The sequence below is a fragment of the Amphiura filiformis genome, chromosome 1, assembly GCF_039555335.1.
Source record: "Amphiura filiformis chromosome 1, Afil_fr2py, whole genome shotgun sequence".
Classification (NCBI taxonomy): domain Eukaryota; kingdom Metazoa; phylum Echinodermata; class Ophiuroidea; order Amphilepidida; family Amphiuridae; genus Amphiura; species Amphiura filiformis.
The window spans coordinates 20,905,528-20,931,141 of NC_092628.1; the positions used below are offsets into that span (position 1 = coordinate 20,905,528).

At 35.7% G+C, this 25,614-nt stretch overlaps 1 protein-coding gene across 1 annotated transcript in view; it reads right to left on the bottom strand.

Moving 5' to 3' along the window:
* Window positions 1–3,280: 3,280 nt before the first annotated feature.
* The window catches only part of LOC140168023 (protein patched homolog 1-like), a 75,794-nt gene continuing 53,460 nt past the window's right edge, over window positions 3,281–25,614 (bottom strand). The window contains 13 exon segments of the mRNA XM_072191361.1: window positions 3,281–4,233; window positions 5,042–5,442; window positions 6,305–6,574; window positions 6,745–6,844; window positions 9,533–9,675; window positions 9,830–9,967; window positions 15,201–15,481; window positions 16,189–16,363; window positions 18,197–18,342; window positions 18,820–19,132; window positions 19,505–19,919; window positions 20,254–20,372; window positions 20,684–20,809. Coding sequence (XP_072047462.1) covers window positions 5,056–5,442; window positions 6,305–6,574; window positions 6,745–6,844; window positions 9,533–9,675; window positions 9,830–9,967; window positions 15,201–15,481; window positions 16,189–16,363; window positions 18,197–18,342; window positions 18,820–19,132; window positions 19,505–19,919; window positions 20,254–20,372; window positions 20,684–20,809 — 2,613 coding nt within the window. The 3' untranslated portion in view covers window positions 3,281–4,233; window positions 5,042–5,055.

The window sequence follows — 25,614 nt, forward strand, 5'->3', positions numbered from 1 at the left end:
GGACGTTTTTTCTAGAAAAAGTCAATTTTATTCAGAAAAAATAAAATCTGGAATTCAAAATATATAACGAGGGTCATTTCTATAATGTGTGCAGCTCTCTGACAAACCATTAATTTTGTTTGATCTGAATACTCTGCATGCTAGCCATAGGTTTCAACATAAAAAAGTCATAAGTTTTGAGATATTTTCTCAAAATATCACAAGCTGTCTTAAGAACCACTGAACCAATACTAGGCTTGTTTGTACTCATTTTAATGCATTTTCATGCTGATTCCAAATATGGGCATGAAAATTTACAATTCTGAAATTTTTGAATTAAAACTTGTCGTCTGCAGTCGACACCTGCGTGGAGAGAGTTAATAACACCAACAAGCACCAAAAATACAGACAATGGAAGATATTTATTTTCAATGAGTCAAAATCATCATTCTTTGAATTATTGTTCAGAGTATTTTGTTAAAAAGCAAGCTATTCAGAATCAGATTTAAAAGAAAAAACAGGATTATAGCCAAAACAAATAAAAATCACAATTTAAAATGTTAATGTTCAGTAAGGCAACTTGGGTAAAATGTATCATACTTAATTAAGAGATGCATGCATTTAAAATGTCCATTTCGTAGCACAGTTAAATTAATACTTAATAGTATAACCAAAGGGAAATTGATTTCCATGTTTTTAATAAGAGGTAGTTTGTCTAAATTGGTTTAGCCCCATGGGCAATACCAGCTGAATAATCTGTCTCCAAGAAACATTTTAATTGGTTACAAATACAGCTATATTGTGTATTGAATCAATTATCCCAGTAACCAATTTTGATTGGTTACTCAAATAATTATGTCATGTAATTAACCAATCAGGAGCACGGTTAGAAAAGGTAGTAGTGGCCATGGGGTTAAAAGTAATTTATACATTTGAATACAGCGTTGTATCTTTGAAGGTTATAAGTTAGAAGTACATCTCTGGTCCACAGATTTGTTAAATAAAAATCCCTTTAAAAGGCAGAGCTTGCTAAAAAAGCTTGATTCTTTAATAAATTCATACAAAAAGACCTAATTTGTGTTAATCTGAAAGTATTTTGCTCATGAATTTCAAATACTATCATGAAAATTAAAACAAATTTGGCACATTTGAAATAATTTTGTTGCATTTTTGAAGTAGGATTCCTGCGAGTCTGCAGAATTTTGAACCAAAAAGTAATTGTATGGGTAAGCATACTAAGCAACAGTAGGATCAGTAAAAGTTGTGAAGAAAAGCATTCTATCTACAAAAGAACATCTAAATCTACCTGACGAAAGCAGCTTGAATGATTAACATGCACTACGCAAGCTTGCATTCGAGTCCTAATAATAAAACATTACTACTTTTAGTCTCATCCCCATAGTACAAATTTAAGAGTTCCATAGGGTACCATATATTACAAGATATATGCACACGAGGTGAGACTAGAAGTAGTCAATACCTATTTAGCGTAAAAAAGAATATATAATATATATACCTTCAAATATGTTTCATACTTAACCGCTCACAACTTTATAATAATATATATAAAATGTACAACAATTATGGCAGTACTTCACTGAAACAAAATTATTATATAATAATAATAATAAAATGGCACTTTTATTCACATGTAGTCAAAATCTTACTGTTAATGATAAGATTTCAAAAAATAATTATATACATGTACATTCTCTTTCATATGAATATTCGTATACATTATCTTCCAAATATTCACATGCTTAATTACTTATTCTAATTAAGTACATATTAACTTCAATCGTTAACGAATATGAATACACTTTGGTTTAATGACGTGCGCATACAAATTGGCACATAGTATACAGGTTAATAGCATTAATACTTTCACTTTATTAACTTGGTAAACCACTGTAACATGATTTAACCCTGGTTAAAACTGTAAAACATTGGTTAAACTGGATTAAATTCAGCACTCCACCTGGTTTATCACAAAGTCTATCAAACCAGGCATATTTAATCTGGTTTATCTTAGTATATTAAAACCAGATAAATTATAACATGATTGGTTAAACTGGATTAAATTCAGCATTCCACTTGGTTTACCACAAAGTCTATCAAACAAGCATGACATTTAATCTGGTTTATCCAAGTTTATTGAAACCAGAACATGAGGAGCCTGCTCAAAGAGTGTAATTCTTAATCTTTGAGGATGTTTTCAAAATGCTTCCAATAATAAGTACTCAAGTGTCATATGGTGGGACCCCAAAATAGTGGGAGGCGTTACATTTTTCTCTCCTCTTTCAGATTCAACTTGTTGGTATAGAGCTATTTTTTGTCCAATTGCATAAAGTTTGGGCTCATTATACAGCTTGATTATTCTACTTTTCAAATATGTTTCACAATTTGAAATTATCATTTGTTTAATTAGTAAAAGATATTAAAATGTTAACGAGGATAAACCTGGAGTATAAGCGGTAGAGGATAAGCGGTAGAGGAGTATGTGCAATCTCTATGAGAAATGTTGTGGAAACACGATATCTTTTTGAATTTTAAATTTTTTTTTGGCAAATTCTGTGCTATACCTGCAAATTGTATCTCAAATCAAAGCTTGTTCATTCATTATTCATATTCAACTATTAGTTTGATTTATTTCATGTTTACAAGCACTCACTGAGAACCGCAATTCACAGGACCTACAATTTTTCCCTATTTCCTACACACAAATGCACAGCATGCGTTTTGGCTTTAAATTGTTGTATCTTGAGAATTATACACCCTAAGATAGGAAAAGTATACATTTTTGGAAAGCACTTTACCCCAGGAATCCAAATATGCAGTTAAAATAAATGTAGGATACACTCTAAAGAAAATATTTTGAAAAATGTAATCAACATTTGGTGTGTAAAGTTGCGTACATTTTCACACCCTGTATCACCACTTTGGTCAATCATAACATAGCAAAAGTATACATTTTATTAAAGCTCATAGTGTTGCCTGCCACAAAATCAGAGTAAATTAGAGGTATTCCATATCAGTAGCAAATGCAATAAATTATCAATTTTCTAGTAAAATTAATTTTTTTCATGATATCACCCTATATATTTTCTTACACACCCTGTATACCAACATCAATTTGTCATTTTTGGATTCCTTGGAACATAAGCTTTCCAAAAATGTATAGTTTTGTTGGTGTGAGATGTATAGTTTTAGACATGTATCAATTTAAGTGAAAATGAGGACAAATGATCAAAATCAGTGCTTGTAACGCAAATGTGCCCCACCATATGACACATGACCAAGTACAAACGCCCATCTTTATATAATACCACTTTATTTCCCAATTGAAAGTATCAGTACATACCAAGTTACTTATAAACCTTAAAACTATCAGAAAAGAAGTGGATTTGAAGTCAAATAAATGACTCGAGGTCCACTGTCTTGTCTGTCTCCCTCCTCCTATAGTATTCAGCAAGGTCCTTCAGCAGTGTCTGACAGCTCTTTGTGATTATCATGTAAAAAGAACTGGGTCACGCGATGTTATACAGCTTGCGCGCGAATGATGAGCCAATTTGATGATGGTGCAATTCAGTTAGCCAATCAGAACCCCAAATTGAAAGACTGCTGAAGAACCTTGCTGAAAACTATAGCTGTTTGTCTCTGCCTCTTCCTCTATCTGCTTGAATCGGTCTTTCTCTCTGATTCTCTTTTTAAACTTTTTTCCTCAAACTATCTAATGTACTGTCTTGTATTGTTTTTATTGACTTTTCTCACTTCTCTCAACTGAGTCACCTCTCTGCATTGCAATATTTAGTTTATACTTCCGATTAGATTCTGATATTTACTGAGACTTTCAATTAGAAATACAGTACACAATTCCATTTATGAATGGAACCTAGATATCTCATGGTCTGTACAAATGACACCCAACATGTTACAAAAAATACATTTGTTAACTTTACCCTTTCTGATGTCCATACATAAATAAATTATATATAGTCGTAACACTCAGCATATCAGGCATTGTATCATTAGTTCTCCCTCCCTCTGTCCATCTCATTATGTCAATTACCAGTTTCCGAGATGAGAGTGTTTATATAGCACCATAACAACAGTTCTCTGTTTGTTGGTTGGAGATTACTTTCCTCCACTGTCCATATCTTAGTTGTTGAAGATTTCAATTCTTGACAGTTCTGTATTAGTGTATGTGATTACTTGCTGAACATGCTGAATGACAGTTTATCTGTTTTTGAATATCTGTATGGAAAAAAGAGAAAAAGACATTTGAATAGGTTGTGCTTTAATGATTTTTTTTCACGGTTTTGCACCCATTAGAAACTTGTGTTTTGTATAATCTTCTGAAAACTCTTTTCAAAACTGAATAACGTAAATTTCATTGCAACATCATCCAAACGGCACTGATAAGTCATGGTTACGTATTTCTCCTTGGTGTGTTTTATGTGATTGACCAGCTTTTACAAAATACAAATTCTTAACAGTTACTAGTTTCACATTTAGTACTTTTTCTGTTTTTAGTGATGTAGAGGAAACTATTTATTTAAATGTGCACAATTTTACCAATAAACCACTTCTACATCACATGACCTCAAATTGTATTTACGAAAAACTAATTTGGCTAATTCTCAGAATAATATCACTAACCCCATGAGAACTACCTGCCGATTGGCCAAAATGAATACTGTGTCCAATTTTGAACCAATCAAGGAGGGTATTAGTAAGATCATCTGCAAGTGCGAGTTTGACCATAACTAGTTTAAAGCCTAGTCATAATTGGCAATTGAAATGAGCATTATAAGTTATCAACCAATCAGAAATGCTGTTACATGACCAGGGGGTTAAACAATCCGTATGTTGTGAAGAAATCTTGCTGTTGACCAAGTTGTGTGTCATTAGTCAAATCTGAAAGTGTCAGAACGTTTTCAATACTGCCAGTTGACTACTAATTTGTCCCTGTGTTGATTTCATCATTTCTGGCATAATAATACAGAAAACTTTTGAATACTAAATTTAGAGATTTCTTCATACAGTATACCACATCACTTACCTACAATAAGGCATTTAGACGGTTGAATCCGAGTTGTAATCTTTGATCTCCAACTCTGGCAACCCGCACTTGTCTTCCTGCTTCTCATTCTTCCTATTCTTTCTACTATAATATCTATAATTGTCTCTTCTGCTACTCGGCGACTCTACCCCGCAAGCCATGCCATGCACAATTGATACACGCGCCGTTGCCGTAACGGTCGTTCTTGTCGTATGCCGCGATATTTTTGGTGAGTGATGCGGCCTTGGTGGTGGAGACGGATGAGGAGAATGAGGTGGAGAGGATGAAGGTGATGAAGAGCTATATGACTGTGGAATGTGTGGGTGCATCGTTCTGTGTGGCGCCCTCGTCGGTCTGTGTGTGTATGATGTCGGCTTCCGGTGTGGTCTGTTACATTTATGCTGTAAAGAAAAGGAAGGTATTTTTGTTAGTTTCTATGTAAAATCATGTGTATCCTCAAGTAAGATGATTAACAAAAGAATAGAAAAAAGCTCATAATCCCTCATTGTACTCTGATCACTTCCGTGCTCTGTAATACATAAAGGTTTCAGCAAATGATAGCTCTAAGAGTCCAAAAATAAAATGAGGCATGACAAGGAATAAATTCAATTAGGGATTCAATCATGTTTCACCGTTGTTCATCACCGATTAACCACGATGCGTGCGCGTCGTCTAAGTGGTTTACCACTTGGTTTACCACGCAGACGCGCCGGACGCGAGTTGTTAATCGGTGATGAACAACGGTGAAACATGATTGAATCCCTTTCAACAACGAAACAAGCTAAAGATATCTAATTCACATGATTCTTTCATTCGGAATGTACGTTAGTCATTGCCACTCAACCTTACAAGAAGATCGCGGTATTTCTCTGTTGATATCAGCAATAAAACTTAAGAATAAAGCGGTAATATTTAGCTGCTACCGCCAACAAAAGAGAGTTCATGTTTACGCATATATTACAGGCATGACGAATTTTACGCGCTCATGCGTAACACGTGCGTGTAACCTTGCGTTCGTGTATACGCTACTGAACTGTGGATTCATCACGGATTAACAACGGTTGGCTCCTGTACAAAGGTATAGGAAGAGTTGTTGAAATTATAATAAACTCTTACTTAATAGTTTTAAAAGATGCAGCTTGATTCAAATGTCTGCTCCAATGGTTTGACACCGGTAACTTTTCATATTCAAATTTTGTGCTCAATCTTTGACCTAAATTGCGTTTATTTTGCAATTGTTTCACGTAATTAACTTTTCCTCACCTCTTCCCTACTATACGGTGCATGACATGTCGTTTCAACAAACACTTGCGGATGAATTTCAATATGTTCACTGGCAAAACCTTGATGATATGCGTCATCACGTACAGAAGACTGAGATGATCCCTGTGACTCGCGATCCCAAGCATGAGGTGTATTACGCCCTCTTGGTGGTCGTGGTGGCATTCCATGCATGTCGTATCCACGTGTCATGACTGGCGTTGGTGGCGGTGTTGGTGTTGTTAGTCTGTCTGCATCATTGGGTAGTTTTACCTAAAAAGCATGATTAAAGTACATACAGTTAGTATGTGTCATTGCAAGAAGTCTTTGAAATTTCTTTGAGTTTCTGATTTTATTCTTGCTCTCTACATTTATGCTAATTATGCAAATAAACCTTCTTATTAGACCAATCACAGCAAAGTTTAAATGACATCATGACTTACCTCTCCAGGTGGACCAATCAGAGAGAGCAGGACAGGAAGTAGCACCACTCCATTCAGTAAACCAATCACAATCAATGCAGAAAATACATGGAAGAAATAACTGTAACAAATAAAATGAGAACCAAATCAATTAAATAAAACATTGGTCGCAAGAAAGAAGTGGTAAAATAAGAGATATGTTGTAATTTAAACAAATTTAAACTATGCATATTAGTTTTCAAACATTGATCATAAAAACGAGCCACTCATAAAATGAAACTGTCATTTGCCATTTTTAAGTATGGGTGGTAACATATTTCGAACTATAAATTTTTTTAAGGCCGGCGTCGACATGCCTTATGTCGACATAATATCAACATCGGCATGTATCCCGACATCAAAAAAATTATTTAAAAAACCTTGCTTTTCTGGCCAAAATTTTTTTTTTTTGTAGAAAAACGGTGCCGACGACAGCCCTAAAAAATTTAGCTCAACCCTTTGCAAGCGCAATTGATAATTTTCCCCATCTTTATTTTCAATGATTTTTCAATACTATTTTGATGTCCAAGTCTTTCTAGGGAAACCAAAAATTTGCTATATTGAAGCAAATCTAAGTAGAAATTCTGAATTGCAAAAATATTATCTCACAAACTCACACACACCATACCAAATGGTTCAACTCCAGCAACTTTAATCTCACACGTCAGCCGCTATCTCTCAGGCCGCTATTTCTCCCCCACTTTATTTATCCAAGCAAAAGCTTCATCTACCCAAAAAGTGACCGATTTGTTTATCTTAGTCGGCAAAGCGTTCACAGCTTTTGCTTCCTCTGTTAGCACACGGGGAGAGGCAGGAGCACTTTTCCAACTTATCTGTGATCACCACCACAGCTGGGGGAATCGGGCCAGAAAAGAAAAATCACTTGTTTGTGGTAATCTACATATAACTGCAGGGTGGGTATTGAAACATGAATTACCAGTCAATTTTCACAATCAAGATTCTTTCAAAAACTCTAGTTACTAACGATGAGTTTCTCTAACTTTTGTTTCAGTTAATTTGAAAAAAATAAATAAATAAAAGTACAAATACCATCTTTAAATGGCTAAAATTTAAGCCATTACAGACATTGAATTTCACATGTTTATGGAAAATGTTAAATGATCATGTATTTAGGAAGTTTTGCTTTTCAATACAAGAACTGTGTGATTCCAATTTATAGATATCAAGTTTGAATAAGTTGCTTGAAAATATTAATTTTACAGGAGAAGTGTTTCAACAAACAAGACCAATTATCTGTGGTGCCATCCATCATACAGGATGTAGGAAGGCCCCTAGGCCATGTTAGGCCCTAGCATAAACACAAGCTAACTCGCAATGCAACAGACCAGGAGACCTGTGTAAAAATAAACTTTTGCCCTCTCTAGCTAGCTATGTTGGTGTTCATCTTTGGTTGTACATGAGGAGATCAATGGATCTTATCACTACCGGCCTGGAATACTGGTCTTGTGAATTGTCAGATGTTACAAACTTTTAGCTTGCCTGACAAAAACTAACAACTTTTCTTTCCAAAAACCGTCTTATTGCTTTTGTAATAATCTATTTCATATTTTCACATGTTTATTACTAACTTGTTTTAAAATTACATAGGAAACAAAAGCCAAACATTTGAAACATTTGAAAACAAAATATGCAAGTAGCAATTTCAGTCGTTCACCACAGCCTGCCATGTCATTTTGGTTCATTTTGAGATGACACAAATTGAAATTTTTGCAGAACATAAATTTTCAGGTTTTTTTGCTTTCAATACAGCTAACCGTGAAAATAAAAATGTGTGAATATGTTCTTTTGTGTATGTTTACAGTATAACTTTAAAACATAAATTTGTAAGATCTAGTATTCTGAACCCATGTAAAAATGTATAAATGTGTTTTGACAATTTTTTCAACTCCTGATTCAAGTAACGGTCTCTGAAAGTAAATGACATAGCAGTTACTGCCTTTTTACATAAAGGTGTTTTTTGAATCAGTCAATCTTTAAGTTCTATCTTGATTGGTTATTCCAAAAATTATATCATGTAATTAACCAATCAGGGGTACCGTAAGAAAATTAAGATATTGCGCTATACTTGTGAGGGCAGAACTGTCCTGGAATTTTGGGCCTTACATTTTGTTTTGTGACCGATTCATAAGTTCACACTCAAGATAAAATTCAAAACACCAGGTTCAACATCAACAGAAAATTTTCCATCAACTTTTAAAAAGTTTACACCACACTATTACTGACACCAACAGCCCATGTGTTGTCACACAAGACACCCCCATGCATAAATCCACTGACCAGCTGCAATAACAAACTCTATATGCTGGACTATACCATTCAGGTATATAGGGTACAATGAAATGCCACAGATAATTTGATATCCAACCAATTCATTATTAACGGAGGTTTTAACTTTAAATTTTGCATCATATCTACAGGGTTGCAATCAAGCAGTTGATTAATTTTGAATTCCATTTGTTTTATGTTACAGTAGAAACAAGGATTAACTTCCAAACCAGTGCAACTGGGGTATCATAATGACATTTGCTCTTTCTCTCTCTCTCAATCACACACTCAATCATACATATAAGCAAAGAAGCACACACCCACACAAACCCAGGACATGCAAGACACACGCACAAACTTGCCCACTCCATGCATCAACATGACACACTTACATGTGAACAAACATTCATTTTGCAAAACGGCATGAATGAAGAAATTTTTCAAAAAAGAACCACAGGTACCAAGGTATTGTATTCCAACTTACCTAACAATGAAGTCAAACTCTGACCCTGCAAGCATAATCACTCCAAGGAGCGTCGAAAGAGCGCCATCTACAATGGGTGAGAATGTGTGTTCTACCGCTACAGCCATACGTTTGTCACGATCACCAATGGATGTTAAAAACGCCTGTAATATAACAATTATTAGAAATAAGTAAATTTTTTGTACCGATATTGGCGTTGAATACTTTTAAAAACATTGGAGAAAAATAATAAGCTTTCATAATTTTAAATATGTATCGCAACCGATAGAAAGTAAAGTTAATCTTTGAGAAACTTACGTAGCACATATGGAGCGTGAATTCCACACCGATGCCAACGGATATGACAAGAGTCACTGCAGGAATAGCGCTCAACTTGATGCCAATGAGACCCATAAAACCAAAGAGTTCTACTGTAATCATGCCTAGCACAAGTACCTGCAACACAAAAGAAGACATTATAGAAAATGGTTAATTACTATAAATTTCATGTTTTAAACTTTTCATCTTGTTGTAGTACTCTTGGAATAGGTTAATTATGGCAGTTTCATCTGAAAATTTGCACTCTAAAACAGTAACACTGACAGGGCTTCTTGGTGCTTGGAAAAGAAAGTTTTAAAGAGAGCATATGAGCAAAGAAGAAGATTTGAACACCAGACCTCTTAGGTGTGAAGCACTGGATCAGTCATGGGTAGCTGCATATGTTGTGGTGGCCCAGCCAACAAAACTGTGCGTAAAATGACATACGGTGATTGCATCATGGGTCATCACATCATGCATGGGTAGCATGCAGGCACCGATTCATTTTGTAAAATTTTAAGCTTTATAGGTGTTAAGTTTAATATACACTACTCAAGTTTAACTTGTTCTGTATGCAGGATATATATCCAAGTGTACTCTGATATTTATCCCATTTGCTCAGTTTCCAAATTCAGCACCCTTGGCTGATGGATGTTGTCATATTTTAGCGAAACATGTATGAAGCAAGTTCAAATTGAGTGACACTTTCCTCACAGATCATGGAATCGATTTGGAACATCTCAGGTACGAGTCAAACAAGTTTAGGAATTATTGCTGCTACGATTTAGCTTTAAATAATTTCTCCTTTTAATCACAACAGCTTGTCGACTTTTTCATCTTCGAAATATCAACCTAGGTGGTCGGCCTACTTCAGTCATAAACATTGCCTCACTGCTGCAACAGGCAAGTTCACTTATTCACCACCTTCCCATGAAATATTCAAAGTTTTTTATAACTTTGGGTTTTCAAATATGTATGAACAAAATGCATCAGACTCCAATAAAAGGCTTCATATTTTATTACCAACTTCAAAATCACTGTCATAATGTTCCATGATTAACTCATGATCAAAGCCAAAATTGGGTCATAAATCACGCTAAATGGTCTAAAACTGCTCTTGAGAATCTCTGATGTGGTTTTTAACCTAAATACTATCACCAAAAGTGTTGTAAATGTCATATTCAGTGACTCATCTCACCAGTTTAAAATTGATCTTTGGCAAACTTGTCACAATGCTGGCTTTTAGTGAAGCTGAATAAATGGTTCCCTTTTGAAACATGGTTGACCTGCAGTCATGTCAGCATCACATTAAACCATGTATGAAAAGCAACATCAAAGTCATGCCTCATATATAGCGCTCACGCAGCAGACCCAGCCAAAGTTTTAACTATCAATTTTTGCACTGCACTATTTTCATGCTTTTCAAGATCCAAGAGCTCCTGCAAAAATTGCATTTCTCAGATATGTTACCTTTGTGTATAGGCCTATAGGTAAATGTATATTGAAGCTTAGGAACTTGAAATTAAAAACAAGTGACAAAGTTTGCAACTGGTAAAGCATGAAAAAATGACTCGTGCGAACATTTCCTCTTTTACAGTATAGTTGCCCCACTTGAATTTCTGACACATTTTGCTGATGACTTTCACACCTTCGTTTATCAATTGTAGGTCATACCAAGTCACAATGATATTGGGGCCACCCACTTACTGTTTAAAGTTAAATTCTTACTGCTACGTTAATTTTCATGTGCAGACCGTAACAAGGTGATAAAATTAAAGAGAGAAATTAAGTGAATTAAGGTGGTTATGGAGGCATTATAAAAGTGCTCTAAACATGTTTTAAACAGATTAATTGAGTAGAGCAAAGTACACTAATCAATATACCTTTTGTTTGAGTCAATCGGACATACGGTTTTCAAAATATATCAATTTATATTTTCTTTGTATCTTATTGTTTTATCAATAATCAATCAAGTTAATGAGCTAAAATGACTGAGAAGCTCATTTACATATAATTTTTGCCAATATTTTGCTAAAAATCCATGCATAAATGTTCAGTGTACTTTTATTTTGCATAATTTTGCCCTGAAACTTGGTTAGTGTTTATGTTCAAATTATATCATTAATTATGCAAATATGCAAATTAGAGGCTTTATTATATAATACATTATAACGTATTAGAAACACTTTGACCAAGTTTCAGGGCAAAAGTATGCAAAATAAAAGTACCCTGAATTTTTATGCATTGATTTTAGCAAAATATTGGCAAAATTATATATTAATGAGCCTTTCCAGTCCTTTTAGCTCATTAACTATATTGATTATTGACAAAAACAATAGGATACAAAGAAAATATAAATTGATGTATTTTGGAAGTCAGATGTCCGATTTGTTCAAACAAAAGGCATATTGATCAGTGTACTTTACCCTACTCAATTAATCTGTTTAAAACAAGCTCAAAGCATTTTCTAATTTCTAGAAAATGCATCCAATACCACCTTAAACATTTTCAGTGAGAATATTTTTAACCAAAAACTATAAAAGCTTATCACACCCTTCATCATGTTCATGTAATGTTCCACTAACCATTGTTATGTATGATGAAATTCGCTAACAGCCCCTTACAGCGATATTTTGTCAAAGTATTTTTGGCTAGAAGAATGTCACTCATAGGCAGGCATTGGTGTACTTTAATTCTTCCCAATTGGGGTCTAATGACAAAAAGCTTCAATTTGTGAACATAATTCTTGGAACTACTCTTTTGGTTTTACAAAAATTAATGAAAAACAGTTGCTATGAAAATTATCGCCTGCAAACTTCAAATGTGCAAAAAATCACAGATGCTAAAATAATTGAACATTTGCCCCCAAACACACTTCCATATTTTCCCCTCACCACACAGCTCACAAATTCACTCAACAACCATTGAGTAGGACTCAAAGAATAGTGTAAAGAAGGGTGAGCCCAAAATGAAAGAAAGAGTCAATCGAGAATGGGAGACGAGGCAAGCAGAGCTCATCACGTTGTTGGCCAAATGCCTCAAGACTTTCACCAAAAAGAAAATTTATTTTAATGTTGTTTTTAGTAAGCTTAATGACAAATATGAGCCAACATGGGTGCAGAATTTGGAGGACCACCTAGCTGGACTGATTTCTGATGATGGACAACTTATTTAGAATATCTTTCAATTTTCATTCCTTTTGTAATTATCTCATATAACAGAAAATCTAGAAATCTTCCATATGTCAACAGATTTGTGACAAGTGATGAGTCTTTCCCTTAAAGCACTGAAATATACCAATTTTAAACAACTGACAAAATAATATGATTTGATATTTGAACTAATTCTGGGTGTAATATTTCAATTTCAAAAGAATTAGACAGCATTAGACTTTATTGCAGGACATTCTCCAAAATAGTGGAACTGTGATTGAGGTCTCTATACAGAAAGAAGAAAACAGGTTCTCAATGATTTCTATACACGATCTTCAAAAAGAACCTTTTCATTCCAAATACTTCCTCCGTTAGATTCAAGTGACAGGACGCTGCTCTACACATAATGATATGATTAGCGAGTCCTAATACTCGATGACAAATTGCGTCCAGAACAGATGGAAATATTGACAACTTTTTGATACTAGGGCTGTAGACTTGAATTAAGACCAACTACCAAAGTTCTGGTCAACCCAAAATTTGTTGAACCAGGTAGGCCTATACCGCATAATTTACAAGTCCCCATAATCTTTCTGATTTTACAGATTTCTTTAGTTGGGTAAATCAAGTTTTACTTTTTCCGAAATAAGACCATTTCAATGATTTTACCACATTTCAGTACTATACAAGGTAAGGGGGAAGATTGCTTCCATGATTACTCATTCTTCTTTTTTCAAACTTAGAAGTCAAATAAAATAATGGCTCTTTTTGCTTTTGAGAAGCCTAGCTCAGATTTTAATGAATGAGGCTGAAATCCAATTATTTCATTTAGGTGGGCATTTCGAAAACCACAGTAGTCAATCCTGGTTTGTCCTCCAGAGACAGAGGGCATGAGCTTCCTGTTCTCTGGGGACAAAGGGCATGTGCTCCCACTCATTCGGAATTGAGAACCCATCATGGGATACAATGAGTTGATTGATGTGATGTTAAACTAAAGGTGTGAACAAAACATGGTATATGCATTGAGCAAGTCCAAGTTCATTGTGATATTATAGGCTACCCATGCTATTGAACGGTTACAACCGATACTGTATGATATAAATTTGTCTGTGAATTTTGAATCAAAAATCGTAAAAACTGACGATGCAACTTCTCCTTTAATCCGTTACCTACACCATTGCAGTATATTTCAAACATCTTACTGTTTACAATCATTGCAACCAATATTTATGAGAAATGGTTAGAAATTTGGCAGATGGCCTACATATCTTTAGTCCCAACAACATAGCACAAATTAAATAGTCTGCATTTCTGTTTCTGTAGGCCTACAAGGTGCTTATATAAACCAGGTTGGGCGTTCGGTGGTGGTGAGAGCCTTTTCATTATCAATTCGGTCCTGGTTGGGGGAGGGAGGGGTACACAATCCAAGAAGGTCTTATGAACATTCAATTTTGCGGGGAGTTTTACGGGGAGATTATACCACTAAAATATGCCTCCAAGGGGTCCGACTACCCCCTTTTTGCCACCTGCATTTTATGATTATGTTAAAGATATAATACTGCATAACTACATTTTTTTTTGTTAGGTGCTCTTGCGATAGTTCAGTTCCTATACATTCCTAAGGTGGCAACGAGCCAAAACACAAGTCTACGCATGTAGGACTACACATTTTGTGCTTAGAGCATTAATGTGTTGAGCAGTAAGACCCTCAGCGTTGTGAACTTACTTGCAGCTAGGTCATGTATGTTATGTGAGCGCACCACATGCATACACCAGAGGCAAGGCCTAATTACTATATTCAGTTGTTTGATTAACAAATGAAATAACACAGCCTGCACTGGCTGACAATAGCTAGCCTCATTCACAGGTCACAAGTTCACTAAACTTGATTTGAATCTATGTCATTTACAGTGACCTCTCAATAATGAGAGTATTATTTCTTAAACATAAATATTAGGTCATTATCAACAAAACCTAAATAAATTTGTTATCAATTTAACATTTGTTCTTGGATGAATACAAAATATTTTTTGGGCTTTAGTATGTAAAATGACCTGGAAAGTATAGAAGTTATGATGAAAGATTTTCAAATTCAAATTGTGCCAATTTCTCAATCATGCAGTAGGAATTATTATTTTTTATTGACATACCAAAACCAGAAATTATTATTTCTACCACATTTTTGAACAACTTCTGCAACATCAGGACAAGGTACTCACCATAATCAGAGCTGCCCACGGATTCACCAACATGATGGTTATCACCAAGAAACTCGCTCCAAGAACACTGGCTAGAGTAAGACCCAAGTAGAACCTCAAATCCAAATACTGCTCCCAGAATGTGAAGGGCACACCTCTAGGGAAATTTGGCAGGCCTTCTTGCGCGTAATAAGATGACAGGTTGCGCACGCTTTTGATGACACGGACAAAGTCCTCGGTTTCCCGGAGACCGTCCAGGTAGAAAGGTATCTGGGTGTAGTTGATGGCTCTGGCTCTTGGTACTGTGAGAAGACATAACGGAAGTCATAAGTTAGTGCATTGACGTTTATCTAACATACGCACCATGAACGCTTTCGAACGGATGTGTGCATCCTAAATATGTATACTATTATTATCAGTATTATTAATTAAAGCCCTAAATAGTAATTAACAAGTTTGAAAAATACAATGTGAATTATACAGTTGTGTGAATTATGTTTTATTTGTTTCAGTTAGATACACAGGTAATCACTATATATAGTCCATTTGGCTTCCTCAAGAGAGTGATGTCAGTACTTTGTCGGAGTTACTTTACAAATGTACAGATGTACCGCCTTTGACTGTGCGTGTAAACATGCTAGTTCTTTCAGTCAACGCGCACTAGAGCGCACACTGACGTCACACTCTTGAAGAAGCCAAATGTACTGTATCAAAAGCAGTTTAAATAATCCTATAGGTATTCTGTGAAAAATTCAAAATTTACTACTTTTTTGTCAAACCCAATGTTTTAACTCAAGCAAGTTACTTGCCATTTCATCTGTTATATCTAGTCCTACGGGTATAGCTACACTATCATCAGAGGCAAGACTACAGATGATCATGATGATGATATTGATGATGGAATTAACAATATTGGAATTGAATTCTAAGGATTGGATTTATGGCTTCTCTCAAACTCAAAACATTGATACAAGTGATTATCAATTATTGATATATGATCAATACTTACTAGTCAAATCATGTTCAGTTTTACCACCAGGTTGCCAGGCACTGGGCTGAGGATGGATGTTTCCTTGAGATGCAGCATATGACAAGGTGTCGTAGTTAATCCACACTGTTAGATAGTGGTAGAAGGCACCGGCGTAAATGATGCCGTTGTCGTCAACCAGTCTACCGTGGTGAAACTGTTATGAAAAAAAAAAGAGATGAGTTTAGAATTTGTTTTCATTCATTTTATTTGCTTATAATTGTAACTCATTCAATTGGACAAAATTGTCAGAGAATAAAATTCAAGTTCTGATTTTCATTGTACAACTATTATCTATTCATGTGGAGGCCTACTTATTTTTAGTGGTACTTTCTTCTAGTTCAATTATGAAACAAATTGGCTTAAATTGGCCTATATGACCTATAGGTTTGCTAATTAGAAAAACAACTTCACTTCACTTCACTTCCAAAAGATATATTTCAATGGTTTCATAGAAGATATTTGCGATTAAAAAAAAAATTATATTTCAAGCTTTTCACCATCAAGCACAATATTATTATTCACTGTTGTGTACAATTTCATCTTGTGATTGTGAAATAAAATCCCTTGAATTATCTATGAAATTACACTGGTCACAAATTACATTCTTGTACCTTAATTTTCCATCATAGATCTTTCAAACCCGATAATAGACACCACACCACCCATGTTTTCTTGGTACCATGGGAATAGTGCATGGCAAAATAAACTGTGGCCACTCATAGTGCCTTAGGAATGTGTCCATAGCATCTTCTGTAAATAAACTATCTGAGGTACAGATGGTGGAGGGCAACAGATGAGCAGCTCAGATAAAATAGCTGCTCTATGCAAAACGTTGGATTGTTTTTACATCACTCAAATTGTTTAAGAATTATGTTTTCTCAGAAATTTTGTTGACATCAGTGGCATGTCATGGGGTGACTTTGGTGGCTTCAGCCCCTGGGGTTGCATTTGGGGCTCCCCTTGGTTTTCTGAAAAATCATGCAAAACCAGCCTTGTTTGGACACATTAGAGCCACTCAGCCACCGGAATAGCTGGTTTCTGGATACACATATAGAATATGCATGATTTTCAAAATGAAGAGGAATACCCACCAGAATAATATGGATTTTTTTTTCTGGGTGAATTTTAACTACTGCCACCATCACCACCAAATCTCTAAATTATGTAACCTCCTCTCACAAAACGAGCATAAATGTTCAAAGCAATTTCAGATTTGAATTCCTTACTGTATTACCTTTAAAAGCATATGTTAAGGTTTGCTGCTTGATTCGGTCTTCAAAAATCAATTTAGTCTCCAAAATTTCCTTTATTGAATTTTGCCATGTTTAATGGCCTGTATCCGCTTATTATGTGGAGCAGGTGACATAATAAATGTGCAATGATGGGTGGATTGAATCAAGGCAGCTATGGCAATTATAAGGTGCAAATCTAACCCATGCATCAGCAAGATAACCAGCCACCCAAAACTAGACCAAATAAATACTCCGTTCACTCTATACTCAAATATATACAACCTATGGTTTCCATGCACTCTGTTCAATCCACTTTTGGGGTTGTAGTACAACTTTGACTTGAATGTGCTATAGTGTTTGTGTGGAACAATAGATTAGGATTATCTGTTTTGGGTAAACCACAAGAGGGACTGTTTATTTTGATGAGATACAAACATCATTATTCAATATAGGCAACCAGATAAGTCAACTCGGAAGCCAAAAGATCTTGCAATTAGCTAGCTGTGAAAGTACAAGGGTCTTTTATTGGTATGGCCAGCAGCTCACTGTTTTCCCCTCCCCCTGTAAATGTAATGTCACTAAATATCAGGCAATATTTAACGTAGGTTAATGCAAATACTACACAACTTTCACTTTATTTTCAGACATGCTGATTTGAAGTTTCCCTTGCCCCTTCTTTGGGTTCCTGAAATATTTTGTGAACTACTGATGGTTGCACAAAAAAATAGTGCACTTTATTTTGCAGGTAATCTTACCCTTTGCAGATCGAATGGGATCTCTGCCTCTCCAGACTGCACCATCATCTTGTAGGCAAGGACTCCTTTGTCTGATGCATTGCTGTACCACTTGTTATATTGGATGGAATAGCCAGCCTTATCAACATCAAAAGCCTTTTGCATATCTGTAATTATACAAAGCAAGAAGTGTAATAATCCAGAAATAATTGTTCTGATATTCAGAAATCCAAAATGATTACCTACCTTGGTGACTGCACATGCTTCTTTTCATTATGGATTGAAGTAGATCATGTGTCTGGATCCAAATACCTGCAAGCCCTGAAAGGCTCCTACTATTTTGGCCAATCCACGACTTAAATTTTTTTTGACATTATATATATCTACAATATACTACAAATGGGCTATGTATTTGTACAACAAAGTAGAGTGGTCATGCATAAGACCTGAGAGTAGAGCCACCATACATAAGATGTTGCCGATTTTACTGGGGGATTACACCTGAGCCGTTTAGAGCAAAGTTTAGTTCTCACAGATTCACTACAGATTTCTTACAAGATGAATCATTGAAGTTTATAATTCCATATAATTTATTTACTGAAAATTGATTATATTGTCAAGACAATCTCTAAATGACCACTTACCTATCAACCAATCCCTGAAATCCTGCAGCCAAAAAGTGGGTAACGATCCATCGGTATCCCTGATTACTTCCGGTATATTGCGAAACTCATCATGAAAAGCATAGAGCTGCCTCTGTCGGTGCGGATAATCATAGTCCTTTTCCGTCACCGCGTACATACTATAAAAACTAAAATACTCGTTTTGCACTTGGAGAAAGTCTTCCTCACGCGTCCCTCTTGGGACGACATCTGTGAGGTCTAGTCCATCCTCAATGAGGAATACTCCATAGATGCTGGCTCCAAGTAGACAAGCAAATAAAACTATTACAGCAAACTGCAAAGGAAAGCAAATGGGAAGATGATCATCAATTACTATGTGTATCACTATCAGGACAAAAAGACAACATTACAACCAGTGCCAGCAATAATGTTAGACCTAGCATTTCTCTCTTATTCACTGATAACATTACTTCCTTCATTTTGAATTTGAAGTACATATTCATTTGCAAGATTTGATTTGTAAGTTTTTTTAATTTCACAAATATATTTTTCGTTATTAGTCTTTCAGATCTTTATTGTTCAAGGTTTCCATTCTCACAGTCAGTTCAAATCTTTAGCTTTTCAACTTGGAAGTTCCTAACAAATATATGCAAGTCTCAAAAAAGAAAAAATGATAGCTTGTTCAAAAGAAAGAAACTGAACCTACCTTTACATGTAACTTTTGCAGGAATGGTGCATAGTACCCCCTGGCAAACCCTGACAAGCTCCATCTCCAACACTTTGCTTTTTCCTGCCACCTTTTTCTCCAACTTCCACTTTGACCTCTCTCAAAAGAGTTCTGTCTTATAAGCGTTCTTGTCGACGCAGAGGTTGACCCTGCAGTGGATGGTGGCGTTTCTAAAACCGGAGGCACAGCTCCGGATGAGTCCGCTTTCTTGGCGGCGGGGTGTAAGACGGTCGTGCATCGACCGCCTGGCTGCTGTGCAGCATGAGTTACCGATTGTACGGTAGATTCAACAGTTACATTTGTATCCGATGGATAATGTCTGTGTCTTCTGTTATTGTTTACTGTATCCGCTAATGGTCTGGGTTCAACCCGGATAACTCTATTTGCACTTGAACTGTGGATGGAAAAATAGCCAGGATAATAATTAGAAGCCATTGGCAATAACATTGTAAATCGCCTATCTTGGTTTACACTATCATAGCAGTTGTATTTCATTAAGCTTACCTGTCAGGAATGGTATAGAACGATATTGTCCCTATCTGAGTCCCAGCAATGAACCAAATTGGATAGTTTGATGGGGTGTCTTAGTCAAAACACATTCTCAATGTATTGCCCTTCCCCTCCATATATTGTCACTTTCGCACATTTGTGTTGTTCCCATTTGGTTCACTATCGTTATTAAGTTTTATCAGCAAAATATGAAGAAACCAAGATATCTTAGCACTTACCTTTTAAAACAGCAAAAAATATCTACCCGTCTGGCTTCTCGCCTTTCTGCATCTAATGCTAATATAGCTGGGAAGACTAGGATTACCGCAAGAAAGTTGAATACTATTACTATTGCAAACTGCGGAGGAAACAAAAATGAATAGTAGAATATGTCAGTAACTTCATATACAGGTCTATCATGTGTCAGTAACTTCCTACAAGTCCGCCAGTAATTGCCAGTCCGGAAAGACCTTTCCGAGACCTAGAAACATAGTATCTTTTTTGCATGAATTTGTTGTACACTCTTGATGACCTGTGTCATACTGTTACCATCATAGCAATATAAGCAGAAGGCCCTTTAGTTAGTTAATGTAAAAGGACTCAAACACACATTGTATACAAAAACCAATAAATACAAAGGCCTATATAATTAAAGTGAGCGCCACCTACTTGTATAGATAATGAGCGTAGGGCTGGAATTGGTATTACAGCTGCCAGTAAAAAAGCGCATAAATTGTTGACTGATGTCAACAACACGCTGACGCCCGACCGTCTAAGTACTTCACCCGTACGCATCTGTGATAAAGAGAACAAGAAATGGAACATATTGTTAGAACAAAGGCCGATATGATCGAGTCAGTTGAGTTGAATTGATTATATTCACTGTTGAAGCTTCCCTTCTCCTCAGTTGCACTCAGTCATTTAAAGGTGTTCTTTCTTATTGGTCCGTTTGAAAAACAAAAACTGGTAAATACTGATGGATACATAACACTGAATGTGTTAGGCCAAGTAAAAAATAAAACATGTTTCACGTCCGGGTTTTCAAAAAAAGGAGGAAGAGGGGCTTTTTATTTTCTATTTTTATCGCAAAATTGATGTAAATACCCATACTTAGAGCTGTTTTAGCGTACATACAATTAGTCTGGAAAAAGGAGGAGGCCCTTTTTTATTTGTTGTTCTGAGAGTTACACCCCCTCTAATGATCACAAAACCTTCCTAAAATGTTTCTTGTATCTTAACAAGGCTACAGAAAGGATCCCAACTTCCTAGACATATTTTTTGAAAAGTTATAAGTGAATTTCAAAAAATAAAAATATATTTCAGGAAACCTCTAAAAAGGAAGCGGGAGGGGACGTGAAACATGTTTATTTTTTTATTTGGCCTTATGTTTGTATGTTTTAGCAGTATTATGTAACATCTCCGATCTACTGAATGTTTCTGGTATATATTTAATTAATGATATTTATAATGAGAATATTATCAAAAAATAACAAAGATATTGAAAAATAACAAGCACAAAATAGGCCTATAACATTAACAACTTGCAGATGATTTTTACCATGCACAAGACTGCTGTTTATTCTCAATATCCAACTTCACCTTCACCCAAACTTTTTAAGTTTCACCACCAAAGGTGGCAACACAAATATCAGAAGAGGGGTAACTCATTACAGATGTACTTTTGAGGGTCGGAGGTTATCTCCAGTTGTACTGTCCATTGAGAGCTGACCTCTTGGTATCTTAGTAACAGGCTTAGTTGAACTCTGACCTTTGGGACAGATTGGATTCCTTTAGTTATTACAGCACACAGAGTTTTAACAGTTTATCACTTCTCTGGATAAAGTTAATGGGTTTGGATTCAATAGTTAGAATTTATGATGATAAAATATAATCCTCGGAATGCCACCCAAGTGCATGTGGTGGATCTACTCTTTTATCTCCTGTTTTAAAATGTTTAGGCCTATGTGATATATGTTTCCATCTTGGGTAGGAACATAGGCCTACATTTACTGTTTCTTGAACATTTCTTTTTTATCCTGCTATAAATAGGATTAGATGCGACCTGCACAAAAATTATCACTAAATTTAAGATTTTTGCTCTTTTTCTTCCTGAAACATAATATTTGACACTGCCCAAAAATTGAAGTAAAAGACCTTCACTTGTATTTTATTGATTACGAACATTGGTCTACATTAGGCCTATAAGTTTCCTTGTGTTGATGTTAAACCATAGTCACCATAGACCATGCAAAGGATGGTCTGTGGTTAAACGAAACATTTCCCCCATCAGCAACAACTCCCTATTGGATGGCTAACCAAACTATCAAAGCTTAGAACATTTGCCTTCATCAAATGCTTTCTAAATCTTACTTCAAAGAAAAGCAAACAAGATCATAAGCTAAAACTACAAAATGCTTTCTACACAGACACTCTCTACCATTCTTATAATAATAAAAGTTTGTTCATTCAGCAGGACCTACAAAAATAAAATCCTGGTGGGTTTTTTTTTCTACCACTGAAAGGCTGCCCTCTAGGAGAATAGCCTCATAACTAGCATGCACCATTCATTTACCATTAAATATGCAAAGACCAACAATTGTTTGAGCATTCTTCTGACCTAAAAATACTGACCTACGATACTTGATAAACCTTGCTATCTACATGAACTGATCACTCAATGGTCAAAATACATCAATTGGGAAAGTTTCCATCTAAACCATGCACATATTTAGCTTGCAGTGAGTAGCATTTTAAATGAGTAAAATGAAGATGGGCTAGCATGAGTAGCATCTTTGTCTTTATATCTCACACATTCATCATTAACTTCTTGTTCATCCTCCTACCCATCCTACCGACCTACCTGAAGGCCATTTTGACCTAGAGTAAGAAATAATTTAAGCCCACAATGCATTGCAGCATTCCTTCACCCAACCCCCTTCCTTCACATGTTTGTAGGCTCCCTATATTTTGAATGTAACTTGTCAAGTTTCATCCCCTGAAAGGAAAAGGCGATATTCACAGTATGGATATCAATTTTTAGGTCAAAATTTTGTTGAACACCAAAGTAACCTCTTCTACCAAATGCGCAACATTTGCACAAAGCATTCTGGGAAGTGTCAAGATGGACCTCTGATTCCAATCAATCCATCCATACTGTCTAATGATTAACACATGTCCAAACTCTCAAGACAACAAGCTGGAACTGATAATCACTACACTGGACACTTCATTCCAAGGAAGGGGAAATTTTTACTTCACATGCAATATGGCTTCCCTGACCACCAGGACCGACCGTCCATCCAACCAATAGACCAACTACCTACCAACCCCAATGAATTTTACAACAGGAAGTATACCTCGAGGTGCTGGCATAACAACCATACTTCGCAGCTTGACAATGGACCCCTTCCTAACACCAATACAGCGGTTAAGTTTCTTGATTAACATGATTTAGGCAAAGTCAAGCAACATATCAATGACAATTTTATGAATATTTTTGCTTTTTAAATATGTGATAATAACCTAAGCCAGTAGAAGAGGGAGAATATTGAATAAATCAATTCCACCCTCACAGGATGTTACATAGATATGGTCCATACTTAGATATAAAGAAGCAACAAGGTACAGTATGGGTGGCAACCATTGGTTTGAATACCACATCCTTTACAAGCAGGGTCTTAGCCAGAAATCAGAAACCACCCGTCCAAGCAGACACTAAAATTTGACCCTCAAATATAAAACAACTTGTCTATACCCATAGAAGGGTCACTAGGGTCAAATATGTCCTGATTTGGCCTTAACATGTCACTCTGAATTAGTCTCAAGTTCATATAACCTTAAAATCATCTGTTTTAGAGCTATCACATCTGTAAAATCCATTAAATCCACCCGTCTAAAATTAGATTAGGCCGTCTTAAAGACGGGTGGACGCATGGCTGGCTAAGACCTTGTTTACAAGCACAGATCCTGTAGAGAAGCTCCAGGATCTGTGCTTGTTTTCATTTGAGTAAATGTGGCCCAGATTGACCCTGTTGTCAACCCCCTGATATGACCTATCGTGCCAAACCAGTTGTTACCAAGCTTAACACCAGTGGTGATCCCCATTTGCTGTTTAGTCCCAGTTCTGAACCTTTGACCATTGCACAGAAGTTGCTCCTAACTGCCACTAGATTTGAACAATGGTTGAAGACAAGAGGATGAAGATCAAAATCAATATTTTAACATCCCTCAATTCAACACCATGAAAACATTTTAGAGTTAAGATTGATAAGAATATTTTTCCTTTTTTTTTTTCTTCAAAAAAAGCCTTAAGTTGCAAGGTTTGGTTACTAAAATAAGAGAAATCTAAAAATGTATTACACTGAGCTGAGTACAAACAGTACTACTTTTAAAATAGTCTACTTGGTCATGTAAAGCATGCAAAGCATGTTAATTTTGTGTTTAAAATCAAAACAAGCCAGAATGAAGTCACAAATAACCTTCATCATTTTGGCGATAAAGCAAAAGCGAGTCACTAGTGTAATTGCTCTTTTTAAAATATTTAATGTTATTTGGGGTTTTTAATGAAAATTTTGCAAGAATTTTGATCAATTATTTTAGTACAATTTCACCAATTTGCAGATGATGTGTGTGTCGTCTGCTGCCATTTTGGTCATTGCACATGGTTGACAACTGGTATGTGAAGGAGTTGAGCAAGGAGAAGAGGTGATGCATGTGTGAGGATCACCCAGTGGGAACCTTGTGGATGTTGCTGCTATCCCAACAGCTGGAACAATACACAACTATGGACCAACAAGACCACCAGCATCACCAACCAAGCCAGTTTATTTTCAGGGGATGAGGCATTTATTTATAGAGGATTTCAAACCTGAACATCTCCCCCAGTTTCGGCCTTTTTGTTTGTAGCATGGAGGTGGCTCATAAAATGGCTTGTATATTTTATGTGGAAAATGGATCAACATGAAAGAAGGTGTTTAGCTAGAGGGTGTATGTGAAATCTGCATCATTGGGACTTCAAATACGCTCATCCATCGAGGCACAGTTGCTTGAACTCAATATGCTTCTACATGCATAAAATGAACTTTGGGTTTGTTGGGTACTAAAACTCAACTCCACAATGCGAGGTCAAACATTTTGAGCTATGCTTAGTAAATGGAGGTTATTGAACTCCGTAATCATGCATGAGATCATTATAGCTCATCAGCATGATCATCACAAATAAAAATTTCTACCACACACATGCAGTGTTTCATTTGGCCTTCACTCAATTTCAATTTACAGCCTACAAGTAAAATGCTCAAACACTAGTACCTGTTCCGAAGCCAAAATATCCCATTCTTTGAAATCATTCAGGACTACACAAACTTTTACTTCTTTACCACTCTAATTCCACTATTTGACATCATTCATGCAATTAAAGTCATTGTGTGTAATTATTCCTATTCGTAGATGTGTCACTCTGCTCGTTTGTCTGGTTGTCAAGTTGTTTGCATTTTCTACCGCAATTCAATGAATAGTTCTGTCATCTTATACATAGTGGATTCAAAGTTTTTGTAGTCCTCAAGTATATGTGGGTGAAAAATTATTTACAAGTTTTGTAA